Consider the following 19,434-nt stretch of genomic DNA (forward strand, 5'->3'; position numbering starts at 1 on the left):
AAACCACAACCCCAAGGCCCCCAGGGCCCTATCTTGAATTATAAGCGATGAAGTAGGTTTGGGGGAGCCATTCGGACACTAACCCAAGCGCAATGACAGATAGGAGCCGATCAGATTTCAACTACTTCATTGTCTCCACCCTCCACGGTTGCTCCACCCTCAGTCCTGTGCTCCAGAGAGAAAGAGACAGCAGTTCTCCAGGCCCAGTTACCCTGGGGGTGTTCTCACTCCCTTCACCCACAGCCCACCCACGGTCTGCGGGAGGCTCACGCGTACCTCCTCTCCACCAGGAGAAGCCAGGAAAGCATGACAAACGTCTGCAAAAGCGGTTTCCCCCCACTGCCCTCGCCTCCCGGAGGGAAATGAGTGACAGGAGAAAACAGTCCCAGGATCACAGGCTTGATCCAGAGCGACAGCTCCGTGTCCACTCCAATTACTGGGCCCAGGAGATTAATGGTGACAGCGCACTGCCAGTGCGGCAGCCCCAGGCAGACACTTCTTGCTCAGGGAAGATGGTGCCAACATGCCGAGTTGTGAGGGCCTCGGCAGCCAGATGTCAGGGTAGGACCAGCAGGAAGCAGCACCTGGGGAAGGGCAGGGTGTCGGGGACCAGCAAGCTGCCCCTCCCGGCCACAGCCCCGTCTGCTCTAGGGAAACAGCATCTTCTTGGAGCATGCTCCGCTGACCGCAGCCTGCCCTGGCCTCACCTCTCCCTGAGTTCACGGACACCAACCCTTCTCCAACTTTGCTGCTCATCAGAACCTCTGGGGGAGCTTGTTTGAGAAGGCCCAGGCTCCAGCCTCGCCCGAAAAACACTGAATCAGAATCAAGCAGAATGTGGGCAGAACATGCACATTTTTTTCAATGCTCCCAAGTGATCCCTTCATACGCCCAAGTTTGAGAACAGCTAGTCTACATGACATAATCTCGTCCTGCATTCTGTATTGGAGGATATTTTTTCTGTGAGTTTGTCTCTTCTTACTAGATTTCAAGCACAGGGAGGACATAAGTACAGTCTTATTCCTCTATACAGCTGACTCGTCGATAGTGTTTTAAATGAGAACGCTATCTGTATGGTGGTTGAGTTCCCAAACCAGTCCACAAACACCTGCTGCCCTCATGGAGGACTGGAAGATGACGCCGCTCCTACTGCCATGGGCAAACAATGTTTCTTTGGGAAGATTTGTTCACGTTTAGAACTTGAGTGTCACGTGACTTTGCAGTTCCCATGACCTGGAGCTGGTCTCTTGTGGGACAGGAATTGAGTAAAGGGAGACATGAAGGGCTGAGTCCCAATTAAAAAAGAGGTCAAGGACTTGGGAAGAGGAGGTGAGGAATGGGCCAGGAAAAGGGGCAGAAAGCATCTAAGATGAGAGCACCTGAGCAGATGAGGAGTGGAGACAGAGGCTGAAAGGAGGGCTGCTATGTGAGTCACCTGGGGAGATTTTTAAACAAATTCAAGCTTCATCCCCAGGGATTTAACGGGTCTGGGGTAGGGCCTGGGCACCTGTATGTTTTTAAATGTCCCAGGGGATTCCTCTGTGCCACCAGGCGTGAGGACCACTGGTGCAGACAACTGTTGGTCCTGCTGGCTCTGCGCTGGAGACACAGCAGCAGGTGAGAGGAAGGGCCACGCCCAGCCACAGCCCACAGAGTGGCTCTGGCTGCAGCAGCATAGTAAACAGAGACATGGAAGAGCAGGGCAGGGCCGTGAGCAGGAGAAGAGAAGGGATTCCAGCTGTATGCAACCTGTACACCTCTGGGACTTGTAAATTTTCCGGAACAATGTAGGGCACAGAGCAGGTTCCTGTTAAATGATGGCTTTATGAAGACACTGCTGTCATCTTGCTTTTTGCTCAAATGTTCTGTCATCAAGGACCTCAAAGGAACTCCTACTCTCCACGAGTGGAAAGCATAGGGTTGTTTCTTTTCCATCACTGAGCACGGAGCTGAAGGGCCCACCTCTCCCATGACATACCTCCATGGTTAGCCTTTTTCCTAGATGCTATTTCTTGTTGAAATAGAAAAATTGTCTCTTCTTCTAGTGAAAGTAACAAGAAGCACAGAAATGACCAGAAGACCTAACTATGGATTCACACATTCACAGCATGTCAGCACTAGAAGGTTCTTTTGATGCCTCATCATTCACCACGTGAGACTTCCTCATGGAGCAGAGAGAAGACAGAGCTCATTGCTCCCCATACCAATCTGCTTGCTGCTTTGACAAAATGCACAGCTTGAGAAAGAAGAAAGGGACAGATTCATATTTAGATTATATCATGCACCAAGCCTGCTGCTAGGTACTTTTGCATGTTGCCACTTAATCCCAACAATCCTATTTTACAGATGAGGAAACTAAGGATGGAGCAGGCGAAGCAACTTGCCCAAGGTGACAGAGGTCCTGAGGAGTCCGGCCAGTGATGGACTCAACCCTTCCTGATTCTCAAATCCCATGCACTTTCCTTTCTGCCTGCCATCTCCCATGAGACTATCCTTCAACTATACAAGGACCTGCTCATTATCTAAGAGCTGATTATCAATGAAAGGTAAACACAAGAGCAGGACCAGCAAGGTTACACCAAAAGAGGCTCTGTAGAGTTGCCCAAGCTAGGCAGGGCAGGAACTAGTCAAACTGGCTCTTAGGTGCCAAACTCCAAAAGACTAGGAATTCAGAATGTGGAAAGGGGGAAGGAGAGCTGCCTGTGCCCTCTGACCTTCTCTTCTGTCTCTCCAGGGTTCCTAGCAGACAGCAAGGAACACAGCAGGCAGTCAACACTAGCTTGTTAGTCAACTAGTGGGAAAAGGGGAAAGAGAATACATGCGGAAACCCCACCGCTGAGGCATGAGCCAGCATGACTGCCCAGGGGCTGAAACCACAACTCAAACCACCAAAGGATGAGGCCAGACACTGACTCTCAGAGAAGGACTTGCCCTAGAAGAGCAGCATGATGGGAACGGAGGGGAGAGCACAATTCCCTCAGCCCCACATTCCACAGTCCTCGCCAAAGGAAACTAAGCAAGCTGTCCCCAGGCATTAAGTGACCCAGGCAGTGGCTTCACCTGCCACTCTGGTGTCAAACACATCTCCCCTCTACCCTGTAGCTCCATTTCCTGGTACTAATTGGGAGAAAGGCAACATGTCCATGGCTACTCTCTCCATTCTCCGGTTCAAAAGATGTATTTAATATTTCTCTTCAAGAAAAGTCAATTCTTTATCAGAAACTGTTGTGCTGGTGTAATGCTCCCATTCTTTCATCTCTTTCTTGTTGACATGCACCCAGTACTGGCTCCAGCCAGGATGGACTTTGTGATGTGCAAGTCTCTCAGCCACTCTATTCCTAGCTTTTTTATTTCCTCTTTCAATCCTGGTGACAGCGACTTAAAGGCATGGCATTCTTGTATATAAATAGATACATAAAATATTTTAAAATAAATGTAAAAACAAATGCAGAAGGTTAAAATCTAAAGCAAAATGTAACAAACAACCATAGATGAATCTTAAGAAAACTTAGAATAGTCACCAGTTGTTTTGCATTAATAAAACCTCTGCTAACTTTCAAAGCGTCTGTCTCTTTAGCTGCTTGAACTCCAATACTAAGTAGTGCTAACTAGTAACGTGATTGCCCAAAAGTGCTTTTTAGTTTATACTTCTTTTTAATTTAGTTTGTACTTCTTTTTGCTTTAGACAAAGCACACCATGTTATAAAGGCAGAATTATTTTTCCCTGGCTAGTAGGGCTCAGTTGGTTGGACATCGTCCCATGCACCTAAAGGTTGCTGGTTTGATTCCTGGTCAGGGCACATGCCCAGGTTATGAGCTGGATCCCCTCTAGGGACTGAGAGTGAGTAGAAAGCAGCCAATTGATGTGTTTGCTGTTTTCATGTTCATATCGATGTTTCTCTCTCCCTTTCCTTTTTGTCTCTCTCTAAAAGTCAAAAAAATTTTTAAATGACAAGAATTGTTTTAAAAATAAGATTACCATAGAAAACACATAAAACAAAATTACACATACAATATTTTACATTAACTCTCAAAAAGTCTACACATAATTTTAATTCTTAAAATGTTAGTTTAATAATAATTCACCCTGAACAGATTTGCATTTATTTATTTATTTGTTTATTTTAATTTGCATTTTAGTCAAAGTACAGATCTGTCGCTTCAAACCTTTTTTGGGGATTATTTTTTTCCCCAAAGGAATTCTACATTGTTAGTCTAACAAAATAATAGGCAAAAGCATGCCAGAAATTCTACTTAACCCTTAAAATCGTGTGTCACATAGATAGCTAATATACCAATTACACAAAATCCATGAGTTAAAAACACTTTGCCCACACCCTTCTTGAAGATCTGAGAGTTAGCATAATGCTTAGATCTGCAGAGAGTATCTGTGGACAGACACACATGAAAGGGGTAAGACTGCCTTTGGCCAGAGGAACTAGTACCTGGGGAACAGGAGTGGGAGGAAGGAAGCTGTCACTGGGTCAGTGTTGCCACATTTCAGACTTGGTGCCTTGTGCATCGATTGGCCAGTTTTTAAAGAAGGTTATCTCACTGGTTCTTGGCATTTTGACAGGGTGAAGCATATTAGACAAAAATCTTTTAAAAGTTGTTGGATTTCAGCCAAATTTTGCTCAAGAAGGTTTCTGATAAAGAAAACCTTATGCAATTTTAAAAGTGCACACACACTATTTTTGCCTAGCCTTAAAGACAAAAACTATTGTCCATTATACATTTCGTATTAATATAATTTCCTACTGCTCCTCCATATGCTTTCTACTAGAATGCAGCCAAATATTCACCTTTTTTGTCAACACAGCTAAAGCTCTTTTACCCTTTCAATGGAAAGAATTGCTTTCAGCTTTAAAATAAAATAAAATAAAATAAAATAAAATAAAATAAGGTAAAGTAAAGTAAAGGGTTTTACTGAGGCCCCACAGATACTAGGAGAAATTCAGAGATGCAATTTTTTTGGATATTATAGGTATTTTGAAAAGTAAAAGCATCTGAGCATTTTTTGGTCAAAGAGAGAAAAGACATTTTACAAAGTAAATTTGACAAGAACAACAATCTAGTGCAATACTGTTTTCATGCTCCTGTTTCTCCTTTGTTCAGGGCTGTATAATTCAGTCTTGCAATTACTTAGCCAAGCAGGCATTAGACTTTGGAATGTAAGCGTTGCTGTGCAACTAAAACATGCTTACTTACTCTGTACGTCATGGTCATAAAGGAGAGATGTCATCCCTTCTGGCGTGATAGGGACCAATTAAATTAAAATACAAGAGCTGTTGCCATCATATCATAGAAATGCTTTAAGGAAAATCCAGCTGTTCGTTTCTATTCAAGAATCATTTGCATGCCAGATATTGTCAGCCTATTGATTTTTAAATGCATTCGCCAAATCAGTGGCCATAATCAATAATATTAAAACTTTCTCTTTATAGGGGTCCTTTTTAGCTAATGGGTTTCATCCTAGATCAGTTTTGTGTCATCAGTGCCTGTATTAAAAAACCTTGATTCCTGCCCCAGCTGGTTTGGCTCAATGGATAGAGCATCTGCCTGCGAACTGAAAAGTCCCAGGTTCGATTCCAGTAAGGGGCACATGCCTGGGTTGTAGGCTCAATCCCCAATGGGGAGTGTGCAGGAGGCAGCTGATCAATGATTATCTCTCATCATTGATGTTTCTATCTTTCTCTCCCTCACCCTTCCTCTCTGAAATCAATAAAAATATTTTTAAAATAGAACATGAAGAAAAAAAAAAACTTGATTCCTCACCTTACTACATCAAAACTAAATTCCGGCCGGCGTACAAGGATATGCATGGGCCACACAGACTGCCCCCTCACATGCATGATTCCTCCTCAGAGCGGACGCTGTCGCTGGCCTCCGTTACCATGTTTTGCTCTGCTTACAATGGCCGGCATCTGCAGCTCTACTTCGAAGGCTGCCATTGGGCCATGGGAGCCATTCGCACACATCTGTAGAGCCAGAACCAGTGACGGTCCAGCGGGGCATACGGAAGCTCAGCGCTCTTGGGACAACCCGTAGGCCTCACTGACTATCAGCCCTCCTGCAGCACTAGGCTAAGGCCTCCCTACCCGCTGCGGACTTCCGAGCTCATACCTTCGTCTGGCTTCCTCCCCTTCCGTGTCCTGCTCCTAGCACACTAGACAGTCTCAGTCTGTCTCTGCAACCACAAACCCTCATCTAGGGAACCGGACCTTAAGCACCTTTGAACCAGGCGGGCTCATCCTCCCTCTCTGGTGCTGCCTCTGCCCCATACAACTGAGAACACCCTCCTCCACCCCTCCCTCCAGGGTGCCTAACAACCAAATTGTAAGTGCAAATACCTGTGAAGTGCTCTATGAATGTGAATCACTTGTAGCAATCACTTTCCGATTTGGATTTAGTGCTAACCTTCCATGCAGGGATGCCCTGCAGCTCTCCCTGCCACATTTTCATTCAGTCATCTGGCTCCCCAGCTACAGCGTAAGCTCCATGAAGGCGAAGACTCGGGCCTGTTCGCTGCTGAAGCCTCAGCATTCGATGGTGTCTGGCACACAGGGCACGTGTAGCAACTACATGCTAAATGGTGTTGCTGAACTCAAGGATCTTACTCTATTCTCAGCCTTCCAGACATAAAGGGCCAAAAGCCATGTTAAGGACCATATTGGGTGCCCTTGGCCCAGGGAGGATAAATGACTTGCATAAGTACAAAATAGCTTAGTGGCTGAGCCACGATTTGACCCTTGATCTCTTACCTCCCGGGCCTGAAAAACGGTCCATCTAAGACTCCACCTCCAGGTCCTCCTCTTTGCCAGATGGGCAGCAGGGAACACTGCAACCCCCTTCTCCTTCAACCAAAATACTGGCATTTGGGCGCTTCAACTTCATGATATGCTATCTACTCTGTTTCCCCGAAAATAAGACTGTGTCTTATACTAATTTTTTCCTCCCAAAGTTGTGCTAGGTCTTATTTTCAGGGATGTCTTATCTTTCGATGCGCTAGGTCTTATTTTCGGAGGATATAATATATATATATATATATGGCTAATACGCAAAGTGTCCCCTTGGGAGTTCGACCAGGAGACCAGGAGTTCGATCACTTCCTATGACCTGCGCTGAACATCAGGGGGTGGTGCAGAACAAAGGCTCTGGCCAGCAGTTGGCAGTTGGGGAAGGAAGGCCCCAGCCGGCCGGCAGCCAGAAGGCTCTGATTGGTCCTGATTGCTGGCCAGGCCTAGAAACCTTATCTGTGCACGAATTTCGTGCACTGGGCCTCTAGTCCTATTATAAAAATGGCTTTTCCAAGTTTTATGTATATGGTCTTCATCTCCCCAACTGAACATGGAACTTCTCTGTGGCAAATACCTCACTGAGCTCCTGTCCACCTCATCCACAGGACCTGGCTCAGGCTGAGCACAACATAGCAGGAGGAAGGAAGCAGGCACTTGAGTCAGACAGACCTGGCTCCAACTCCGGCTTTGCACCTATCACCTGTGCAACCTTCAGCAAAGTCACCAGACTTTTCTGCACCCTGCAGAATACTGTCAGAGTGTCGATCGTCCCTGAGTCCCAGGATTCTTGTGAGGACTTGATGACATGATACATGCAACGCATGTCACCACTCAGTAAAACTCAGCAAGTACAACCTTCAGTGAATAATAATAGTAGTAACAGTGGTAGTAAAAACTGGCTCCACAAACACCACGTGGCTTAAACGGGCGAAGATCAGAGACCTGGGTTCGGAAAACCCCCCTATTTATTAATGCCTATTAAATAACTAAGATAGTATATGAGGTGTCTCCTTTTCCCTATACAAGTAAGATGTTCAGTAACCAAAGGGAGTTCTCAATATCTCTCTTCTTAGGGACAGAACTAAACCCTCCAGTTTGCTCTTGAGATCAACTCCAGTCCCTCTTCTCCTGACTCCCGACACTCTACAGAACTTCCACCTGGTGTAGGCCATGTCCCAACCAAAGGACAATGGTGAGGGGCACTCTGCATTTCATACAGGCCTCCCTCTGACCTCCTCTTTACCTGGCCCTCTTTAGTTCACTCATCCACTCATTCGGTGAGCACACATTCATCAAATGATGGACACTGTGGATCAGAAGCTAAGCCAGATGAGCCCCCTGCCATCTAAGAGCTCCCAGCCCTGAGAGTCCTCTGGCCTCTATCTCCTAATCAGAGACCACTTTTGAAAGCTCTCCTTCCTCCCAGGCAGGAGTAAGATGACTGCCTCACTATCAGCACTGACAGGAGGGGAACTGGAGTCAGACTGCCAGGGTTAGAATGTGCGGGCCCTGCCCCTTTCTTATTATGTAACCACGGGCAAATCTCTTCCCCTCTCTGCCTCACCCACCAACCCTTAAGAATGGGAACAGTAATACCTACCCATTAGACTCTTGTCAGAATGAAATGAAAACCCAATGAAGTCTTGAGAACAGTGCTTGGCAGATAGTAGTAACTATTCACTAACACTATTCTTCAACTTACAAAAATATCCACTCTGGAGTCTAGAGTGGCTGTTTGGCCATTCACACAACAAAGAGCTAAGCCAACAACTAAAGAAGTTAAATGTTCTGAAATATTGCTGTGTCACAGCTAGACTCTCCTTTTTTAGGCATGCGCCAAGCCAGCTGAAATTTCTGCCTCCAGGGAAAATGTAAAGAATCTCCAACTGGGGCTTTTATGTGGTAACTCAAGCTCAGAGAAGGCTCCAGCACAAAGAGCATCCTGAGAGCTCCCTTGGCAAGGAAGCACAGGAGGCTGCCCGGGGCAGGGTGCGACCTGCACAGAGGCTGACCCCAGACACCCCAGGAAGCAGCCCAAGGCCCAGCATCCAAGGTTCCTGCAGGTTCTGGAACCAAGGGACAGTCAAACCAGAAGGCAGGAAAGAGCAAGAGAAATCCTGACAACTGGCAACATTTGAAATGGGAAATGGTGACACTGTGGTCTTGGGTAACATGTCACTGCCAGCAAGACTCAGTCTGTGAGCCCTACCCAATTTGGTTCAGTGGATAGAGCATTGGCCTGCGGACTGAAGGGTCCCAGGTTCGATTCCGGTCGAGGGCACATGCCTGGGTCGCGGGCTCGATCCCCAGTAGAAGGCATGCAGGAGGCAGATCACTGATTCTCATTGCTGATGTTTCTGTCTCTCCCTTCCTCTCTGAAATCAATAAAAATATACTTTTTAAAAAAATAAATAAATAAAGGACTCAGTCTGTGGCCCAGAGTATGAAGGAGAGTCCAGCTCTCAGGGGAGGTAGCTAGGCAGAATTCCCCAAGCAAGTGAATTTACGTTAAGAACAGTCCTAGTAGGAAGCATAGCACTAAGCAGCTGAATCAGAATAGAAATACATTAGAGTTACCTGAGCGAACATGGCAGGTACATGGGAGGAGGTATGCAAAGGAAGAAAAGGGGGAAAGGAATGGTCAGATTTGGAGACCAGAAGTCATGGGGCTCAACCCTGGCATGCCAGAAATCACATCTACTGGCCACAAGGCTTGACTTTGAATTCCTCCAACAGTGGGAAGTGGCACTAACATGCTGCTTTTTCCACAGTAGATCTGTTGACTTAGCTGTGGGCACCTCTACAGAGCAAAAGCAGGGAAAACGATACAGCAGAGCCTGAAGGCAAACCCAAAACTAAAACACCATAAGAGGCAAGCATTTCAGGCTAAGTCAAGGACGTGAGCGTCCCTACATAAGTTTTATTCTGCATGCTCAGCACTTTAAATAAGGGTAACCAACAGAAGGTTTATCAGGAATGTGGGGTGAACCAGGGGGCACAGTTCTATTTAGGATTAAGTCTTTCCTGGAGAGGATGATTCCCGGCAGCAGATCTCTGAGTATGTTTTCTGTTATCCATAGTGTTTGCTCGCAGCCATCAAATTCAGAGGTCAAATGCCAAAGGTCTCTAGAGGGTTAGTGCCCGGACAATGACCTAGGGGCTCACAGGACTCTTTTCCCACTTCACATCTTCAAAACCGAATCCATCCCCCAACACTCAGACTTTCCTCTTTCCAAGTCTCTGAACTGGAGCCAAATTTCAGGCCCACACCCCTCCCCACTCCAAGGTGACCATATGATCTTGCCGTTCAAGGGCCAAGCCAGCCTTTGGGGCCTCGTTGCACCAAACTGCTTTAGGGCAGTGCAAAAGAAAGAGCCAGAGCACTCCCAGCACCAGGAAAAAGACTTGAGATCCCACCTCAGGGCAAAAGCAACTTCTTCCCAGACCAGGGATGGCTCCAGGGACTCCCAGGCATGGCCATAAACCTGAGGAGGCCCCTGCTGCTTCCCATGTCTGAGACTCAGCTTTTTTCATCTCTAGTGCAAGGAAGCAAAACTGGGTGACTTCCAGGGTCACCTCCAACCCAGTACTGGGACTCCTGACCCGATGCAGGAGACCAGAGAAGTCCAACTTTTGTCCAGCTCGGGGAACCAGGTCACATTCCCTGCTGGGGAGGGAGGGCCCAGACTGGAAGAGCAGGCGAGGCCACCAGGCCACAGCCCTAACCAGAGAGGTGAGAGGGAGCAACCCAGGCTTCGGAGCCTGGATCCAGCCTGGCTGGCCTCTGCCTGACTTTGTAAGCACTGCATTCCTGAGTGTGAGAAGAGACACCAGATCCCCTGGGTCAGGAGAGATGAGGTTTTTCTAGAGCTAAAATCGGGGATGATTTCCTGTATGTGCATACATGGGTGTGTGTGTGTGTGTGTGTGGGCGGGGAGGGGGGTGTGCAGGGGGGGGGGGTTCCCCTCCTTACTGGCCTGCAGGTCGGTGCTGCTTATGAGATGAAGCCCTGAGGCTAATCCCATGCGCATTCCTCCCAGGCAGTGATAGGCAGCAGGACACCCTTCTCCTCCCCCCCGCAGCCTCTCACCTGGGGGTTGTCCATGTACCAGAGAAGGTAGTTGGCCTGGGTGTCCAGAATGAAGTATCTCCGCAGAAACTTGCCACTGTTCTCATTCTCCTCGATGTCCAGAAACCCACAGATGCGGTTCTGCCGATCCACATAAGGCATTCCTGGGCTCTGCTCACATCACCCTGCACGGCAGGAGGGAGGGAGGCGCTGGTTGAGAAGGAGGGTAACGTGGGCCCTGCCTCGGGGCCTGCGGGCACCTCCCTCTGGCTGGACTCACCTCTGCGGGAAGCTGGACGGGCAATTTCTTGCATCAGCTTCTTTCCCCGGGGCACCAAATGTTTCCCCAGCCAGACCCTGGAAACCTTTTACCAATTCCATTCGTAAGCAGTCATCAAAACCCATTGACATGTATCACCTAACTTTCCTGAGGCTCTCTTACCAAGCAAGCAGAGTGTTAGGCTACTTTCCATGCATAGAGGGCACACGCCTAGACTTTGGGGTCAAAGGCTGGGGTTCCAGCTCCAGTTCTGGCCACTTATGTGTGACCACAAACTCTGTAATCTTTGTGCACCTCAGTTTCTGCATCTATAAAATGGGGATAATAACAGTACCTGTACCTCATAATTCAATTTTGGTGAAAATTAAGTGCTTGGTGCATATTAAGTTCTTCATAAACACTAGGTATGATTATTATTACTCTCCACAAAAGCCTTGGAAAGTAGGTTATAACCCAGTTTTACACGTAAGCAAACTGCCTCAGAAAGGATGTAAGCTCCAGTTCAAATGCCTGGATAAAAATTTTGCCAGGAGTTCTACCATCAACAGCAGCCCCTCCGGATCCATGAAGATACCAAAGCGTTAACCTGAGAGTTCGGGGCTAGGCCACACTCACTTCACTTCGCTGTGACCCAGGGGCCACTTGTAACTGAAAGAAGGAGAGGTCGGAAGAGAGCCCCAACCCCTGCACCCTGTCGCTGACTCCAGAAGAGGGTCTCAGGCCGGATGCCCCTCTTCTTGTGATTCCCTGCCGTCTCTCTGAAGAGCCATCGCAAAGCCCGGGAGCTCTGTTCTCCTCCCAAAGGAATGGGAACAACTTCCCACAAGCATCCAACCTGATGCACGGGGTCCCACAGGGATGAGAAAACACCATTTAGACCACATGTGTCAAACACAAGGCCCTCGGGCCAAATCCGTCCCGCCAGGCCTTGCAATGTGGCCCGCACCGCGCTGTCATCACTGCACTCCGCTGCATTTCCATCACAATGACAGTTTATGACTGTTCAGTAAACCATTCGGCCCGCGATTTAGGCTGGATTTTAGATTTTGGCCCCTTCTCTGATTGAGTTCGACACCCCTAATTTAGACGTTCAAGGACAGACACCGCTCACCCCTGGTCCTGCTTGGCTGCAACAAGCAAAACCCACTGACCCCCAAGGCCATGGTTTTTAGTCTACAACTAAGCAACATCGTAAAGAGACCCACCTAAGGCTGTGCCCTGCCCTGCAACACTGACCAGCAGGCAAGCTACCAAGACGCCACACCTACAGACTCCCAGGCCCCAAAGACACATTCCTAGGAGAGCAGAGATTCTATGGGTAGTGATGGGTAAGACAGTCTGTTCTCTCCCACCCTCACAGGGGTCTGGCAGTGTCAAAAGGCTGCCTCCGGGAAAAAAGTGCCCCCTCCCCACACACACACACAAGGATACCAATGAACAGTGAATCCCTTGATTCTAGGTCAGATCGGGCCAGAACCCCAATGGGGACAGATGACTCAGTCAGTAAGGAGATCCCGCAGCTACTTGCCGGGTAAAGGAGGGGGACAAAAGAATAAAGCTGCCAGGGAAACGGGGCCACGGACATAAGAGGAGATATAACACAGGAGGTGAGAAAGAATAAGAGGCGGAAAGAGGGGGATTAAAAAGATGGCAGCGGGGAAGGAAGAAGGGTGGGGCAATGGCGGAGTGGGGTCGAAGGGAGAAACAGCCCTGCACAAAGGAGCATCATGCCTGGCACAGGTACCTGCAGCCAGGGGCCCTGCTTCTCCGTGTCTCCCCGAGCCACACGCTTCCTCCCAGCTCCCATTCCACAGCTGAGCAAGTGTGAGCTCAGGAAAGGGAGAGCCAGGGAGACAAGCCAAGAGTTAGGAACAAACGCCATGGGAGGAACGTGAAGTCTTCTTGCAGACACGGGGTCCAAGATGGGAAAGCGAGGGGCCTAGTGGTGGCTGGGGAGGGAGCATGTCCCTGAAAGAGGATTCAGCTCCCCCCCTCCCCCCCTAGGAATAGGGAACAACAGGCGTCCCCTGCAGAAAGGCTGGGCCAGCTCCCACTGGGCATGCACAGTGTCTGGTCAGGAGGCAGAGCACATCCATCCCTCCAGAAAACTAGGCAGCCACAGACAGCGTTCCCAGGGGTTTCAGGACTTGCCACTCCAGGGGCATTCCTACGAGAAAGCATAAAAATGCAATGGGCTGAAACCGGTTTGGCTCAGTAGATAGAGCGTCGGCCTGCGAATTGAAAGGTCCCAGGTTCGATTCCAGTCAAGGGCATGTACCTTGGTTGCGGGCACATCCCCAGTGGGGGGTGTGCAAGAGGCAGCTGATCAATGTTTCTAGCTCTCTCATTGATGTTTCTAACTCTCTATCCCTCTCTCCTTCTCTGTAAAGAATTAATAAAACATATTTTTTGAAAAATGCAATGGGATAACCAAGCTGACTGTCTCTGGGCCTAACTTCAGGCACAGCACCCAACTTCATGCTGGCTTTCCAATGCTCCCTTTTCAGCCACCAGGATTAATGGGTGCCCGTCTTTTTCTCAAATCAGCGGCCAGGGGAGGCACTCTTCCCACAGTCCCCCAGGAGCCCACGGCGGTGCAGGGGGCTTCCCGCCTGCGTGGATCCTTGGAAGGGAGAAGACCGGCCTGTACCGAAGGAAAGGTAATAATGAAAGGAAGCGTTCTGGTGACAACATCTCCTGACTGTGGTTCCAGCCCCAGAAAAAAAAAAAAAGAAGAAAAAAAAAAGATGTCCCGAGAAGCCGCTGAGTCACAGAGCTCGACAAGAGCGTGGGAGGTGGGGGAAGGATCGGTGGCAGGAGAACCAGCATCCCAGGGACACGTGGTGGTAACCAGCCGGCCCACACAGAAGTGACATGCTCAAAGCCAGACACGGAACACAAACCTGAGGTCCTACCCCCAACCCTCTGCCAGCTCACTCAGACCCCATTTGTACCATCCTTGTCACCACAGCTGCTAAGATTTGGTACAGAGAGCCTGCTGCCCCCTCCCTGCCTCAGAGCTGTCACCATCATCTTCCAAGTCTCTGCTGTGGCTCTGCTTTTTCCCAGAGGGGTCCCTCCACTACAATTCACTCTGCCACCCCAGGCTCAGCCCAAACCACTAGCAGTGAAGGGAGAAAGGAGAGAGCTGGCAACTGGTACTATAGTATGCACACACACATACTGTCACCCCAAAATTCCCTGACAAGACCAAGACAGAGCTTTGACATGTTCTTCCTAACTCACAACTTTCCTCCAGTTATATAGTTTTAGCTTGTTTTCGGACTCTCTAAAATCATTTGTTACCTTTTTTAAAAAATACGTATTTTATTGAATTTTTTACAGGGAAGAAGGAAAGGGATAGAGAGCTAGAAACATCTATGAGAGAGAAACATCGACCAGCTGCCTCCTGCACACCCCACCAGGGATGTGCCCACAACCAGTGTACATGCCCTTGACCGGAATCGAATCTGACCCCTCAGTCCCCAGACTGACGTTCTATCCACTGAGCCAAACCTGTTTCGGCACTTGTTACCTTAAATTTCATTTTTAACTTCAATTCCCCGGTGTAAAAAATATTGGGTAGAGGGTGGCATTGGGTAGTGGGACCCAGGAGTTGCCTCAATCCCAGTATGTCCTGGGCCCCAAATAAGGACATTGACTTTCTCCCCATCTCCTGGGGCAATATGCAAAATGTTCTCCTTGCTGGCATAAAGCACCAGATACCCCTCTCTCAGCCTAACCCTTTCACCGTAGCTCTACCACCGCAATGAAACCACCCAGCAAGGAGCTTCTTAGCTTTCACAATACATGGAAGACAAAGAGAACAGACATCTGTGCAGGAAGGGACCTTGGTCCACCCCACTCAGCACCCTCCCTATCTTTCCAAAGCATGCCAAACCTCCCCAGTGTTTTCCATGCTTAGTGCAGAGACCACAATACAACAATGTCGTCATTTCAAAAAGATCGCTCTAGCCAGCCATTTTCACTTCTGCATGCTTTTTCATGCCACTGTCTACATAATCCGCCTTTTTAAAAATTTAAATCATATCATAAACATGTTCCATGTTGCTACCTAGTCTTTGTAATCGTTGTTTTTAGTGGTGCATATTACTGGACTGTATGTACTATAATTTACTTAACTAATTCTCTGTGATTACACAGATTACATTCAATTTTTCAGTTAGATTACAGTTAGATTACATTCAATAAATGATGATGCTGAAATTCATATTTTCATGCTTTGTTTCTTCTTTTACAATGAAACAACCTAAATTCCATACAACAATATGACTAATTCATAGCTTATGATTTTTTTACAATTCTTGAGACCATTTCCTGCTTCATCTTTCTTCATGGACTTTGTGAAATGCGAATCAAATTGCTATGTGCCCACAATCAATACCAATCAATCTCTTTCTGTCTCTGTCTCTGTCTCTCTCTCACACATGTACCCCAAACCAAACCAAAACATGGCCTCGCATAATGCAGATAACTAAATAATGTATTTTAAAGAAAAGTAAATTAGGAAAAAAGGCAAGTTTTCTATGATCCAGATTTTTTCAGTATATAAGTTCCTAGGTATGTACTGCAAATGAAAATACATTAAATATTTAATTTATAGTGACAATGAAACTTTGGAGGGAAAAAAAAGTGAATTTGCATGAAGTTGTCCATTGATCAGCAGCAGAAAATGGGTTAAATGTCCATTAAACCGAGATTCCTGGCCAACATGTGTTAGCTGAGCTGACAAAGCTCATGAAGAAAGAGTCAATGACTGCCTACCTTACAGAGACGGGGCATTGGGAAGTTTCTCTGTCCAAAATATTCCCTCAATTGCCCGTATCAGTGTCTCTGTTTCATCACTGGAGGAGATTCAAGCCAAGAATAAAATTGTCTCCTAGGAATTGAGGCAACTGGCATCTTTTTTTTTTTTTTTTTTTTTTTGATTTTTTTACAGAGAGGAAGGCAGAGGGATAGAGAGCTAGAAACATCGATGAGAAACATCGACCAGCTGCCTCCTGCACACCCCCCACTGGGGATGTGCCCGCAACCAAGATACATGCCCTTGACAGGAATCGAACCTGGGACCCTTCAGTCCACAGACCGACACTCTACCACTGAGCCAAACCAGCTTCGGCGCAACTGGCATCTTTATCAGGCTCATAATATATAAGTGAGACCTAGGACCAAGACCCTAAGAAATAGAACATACCCTGGGCCTACTTCAAAGGTTGCTTGTGGGGAATTAAATGAAATAAATAATGTGCGAGATGAAGAGAGAGACAATAGGAGGAGTGAAAGAATAAAGAGAAGGCTGCTGCTTGAAGCCAACGTTATCTACTTGAAAAATTCCCCTGAGATTCTTATACACCGGGGACAGGAGTCGGAACCTTTCTGGGAAGCAGTCTGGCAATATATAACAAGAGAGCTAAAAATTTTCACAGCTGTTGACCCAGTAAATCTACTTCTAGGATTCCATCCAATGAAATGAACAAAGATGCAAATAAAGATTAAAATAAAAAGATAGCAACTGCAATAGACTTGGTCATAACAAAACGTTGGAAATGCTCTGAATGTCTCCAATGATTAAGGAAAAATTAAATAAAGTATGAGACATTCACATAAGGAAATGTTACACAATCATTTAAAAAAAAAACTGTTTTTAAGTTATTTCTAATGAATTAGGAAGAGCCATATCCTGATAAGATTTTTGAAGATATAATGTGATGTATAATATGATCCCAACCTTTTAAATATCATTTTTGTATTTCTATATTTGGATAGAGAAAAGACTGACATACAGGCACCAAGATGGGTGAATTTTATTTACTTTTATGTATTTTCCGTATTTCCCAAATTTTCGACAGGGAATGTGTGTTACTTTATTTAGCAGGAAGGAACACTATTTACCTTCACACAAACCCTCTTCCCCAGCATAGATGTTTTGAAGCTGACAGCACATTTCTCCATCCTCCAGAGTCCATAAACAAGTAAAACCTTGCCTCCCTTAGAGCTCTCTTGGGACCTTTAAAAGCAGGATCCCACCCATCACAACAGCCCAAGAGCCAGGTAGCTACTCAGAGAGCTTCGGCACCCTCCGTTCTAGCTGCGGGTCTTACTTCCTATTTCAACAGCCTCTCAGAGAGGCTCATTCTTTCCCTGCAGGTTTGGCTCCTTACTCTCAGGTCTCCCTAAGAGGAGCGCGATGTTCATGCCCAAGTCGATGCCTCTAGACCTCTACTGAGAGCCACACAAGCCCAGCACTCCCGCGAGAGGGAAGGGGACCTAACGAGGACCCCGGTGGAATTTTCCTTCTTGAGACTTGGGAGACAGGGAGGGTTGACATTTTGTAAATAAATGGCTAGGTAAAGAGATGGGTGGACAGATTTTTTTAAAAGAAAGGTATAGAGCTACTAAGTCATGCAAGCCAGGGTTTGCAGTATTGTACACCTTGGTTTTTAAGACCAGTAATGTAGTTTGGAGAGAAGGGAAAGAATGAAGTGAGGGAGAGGGCTCTGCCTGGCCATCCTGGCACTGTTGAGGTATATAAAAATATGAGAAAGGGATAACAGAGATAAAGTCTTAAATGGCATTGCCCCATTATGATATAACCTAACCTCCAGTTAAAAAAAATAAAAAATAAAAAAAAAAAATTCCAAACATTTTTTTTTTAATTTATTTGTTTTTTAAATTTGGAGATTTTTTTCTTTCATGTTCCTCGGTGTTGGCAGGACAGGGAATTTCAGCCATTTTAGCCCAGAAACAGTCAGGAGGGCGGTTTTTGCCATGCGGTGGGGCACGCAGGAGGCACATCCCCTGTCGCATTGCCCGCTGACGGTGGGAGAAAAAGGGTGGGAGCCCCAGTGTCGGTGAGCTGCAGGGATACCAACAGGAAATTGCTAAATTTCTACAGGAGAAAGTTTATCGGGAAATGACATCAGAGGTCTCAGCGAGGACTGTAAGGCAGCAGACAGGAACTGGAGTGTGGAGGTTAAGAGCGGGCACTCAGCTGCTGCTGGGAGGTGCGGGGCCCTGTGAGCAGGGCGCTCACCTAGGTTAAACTGCAGCACCCATGGGCGTGTACTGTGAAGGACCCAGTAAAAACCACAGAACAGCAGCGAAACACGGGCTTAGCTATTTCAGAACACATCCCTGAGAACGGGCCAAAGATGATAACTTGGGAAGTGGGGGGGCATCTATCCCCGACTGTTCCAATCTCGCTGCCTTTTGAAAATGCCAGCAGAGCGAACTCCGAACAGTGTAAGGCGGGAGAGCAATGTGAGAGAGAAGGGAATGTACTGGGAACATGTTCCCAGCGGAAGTTCAGGGTGAGGAATGCAAACATCTACAGGAATGGGGAAGTTAAGCAAAGAAGCTCCCCGACACAGACAGCAGCCCCATCCCCGCTCGCCCAGAGAACTTTGAATGGAGGGCAAGAGACATGCATGAAACTTTTAAGGGAAAAACCGGGGGAGCGGGACGTGGCAGGAGTGACTGACCATGGATGCCACTGAAAGATGCTAAAAGCAAGAAAATATTTTAAGCACTCGTGACCTCTCAACAGCGACCTCATCTATATTCAGAGAAAATGTGGTTGCTGGAGCCAGCAGGAAACAAAGGCCTGCCACGGCTCAAGGCTCCAGAGAGCACCTCCACCAGAGGTCACCGTGTAGGCGAGCTGCCAGCCACATCAGTTTTCTAAATAGCCTGTAAAGCCCTAGCCGGGTTGCTCAGTGGTCAGAGCACCGGCCTCCAGACTGAAGGGTCCGGGTATGATTCTGATCAAGGGTACAAGCCAGGTTGCCAGCTCAATTCCCGGGGGGGGGGGGGGGGGGGGGGGGGGCGTGCAGGAGGCAGCCGATCAACGATTCACATCACTGATATTTCTATCTCTTTCTCCCTCTCCTTTCATCTCTGAAATCAATAAAAATATACTTTAGAATAAAGAGCCTGTAAAAACGGAGATCTCCAATCTGCAGAATGGTCCAAGTCCCCCACTTAGAAGACTCGATGAATTCAGTTTCACGGTAGGCCTTCCTGGCCATAACCACACAGGAGTCCCAGGGTTACCATCTTCACTTAAAGCTTGACAGTGTGAGCCACGACAACGTGGGCGGCAGGGAAATGAAAAGAAAACATGGCTGTTTCTCCTCTCGACCGGCCTTTGGAAAGTGCCAGAGGAGATTGTTAAGTGCATCTGCCTAAACTTAGTCATGTAGGTGCTCACAACCCTGACTGCAGGGAGGGGCTGGGTGTGGCAAGGAGGATGTGCAGGTGACGGATCA

The 19,434-nt window shown here is 47.4% G+C and overlaps 1 protein-coding gene across 6 annotated transcripts in view; it reads right to left on the reverse strand.

Annotated features, from left to right (window-relative positions):
* Positions 1 to 19,434, reverse strand: part of PLEKHA2 (pleckstrin homology domain containing A2) — a 74,517-nt gene that overhangs the window by 34,321 nt on the left and 20,762 nt on the right. For 4 of the 6 annotated variants that reach the window (XM_036456246.2, XM_045588863.1, XM_045588862.1 and 1 more), the window contains one exon: positions 10,888 to 11,051. In XM_036456246.2, coding sequence (XP_036312139.1) covers positions 10,888 to 11,028 — 141 coding nt within the window. In that variant the 5' untranslated portion in view covers positions 11,029 to 11,051. Of the gene's footprint in view, positions 1 to 10,887; positions 11,053 to 11,146; positions 11,221 to 19,434 lie in introns of those variants that run through there. The other 2 variants (XM_045588864.1, XM_045588861.1) reach the window with 2 other exon arrangements.

Source organism: Pipistrellus kuhlii, unplaced genomic scaffold (genome assembly GCF_014108245.1).
Source record: "Pipistrellus kuhlii isolate mPipKuh1 unplaced genomic scaffold, mPipKuh1.p scaffold_m20_p_3, whole genome shotgun sequence".
In the NCBI taxonomy this organism is placed as follows: domain Eukaryota; kingdom Metazoa; phylum Chordata; class Mammalia; order Chiroptera; family Vespertilionidae; genus Pipistrellus; species Pipistrellus kuhlii.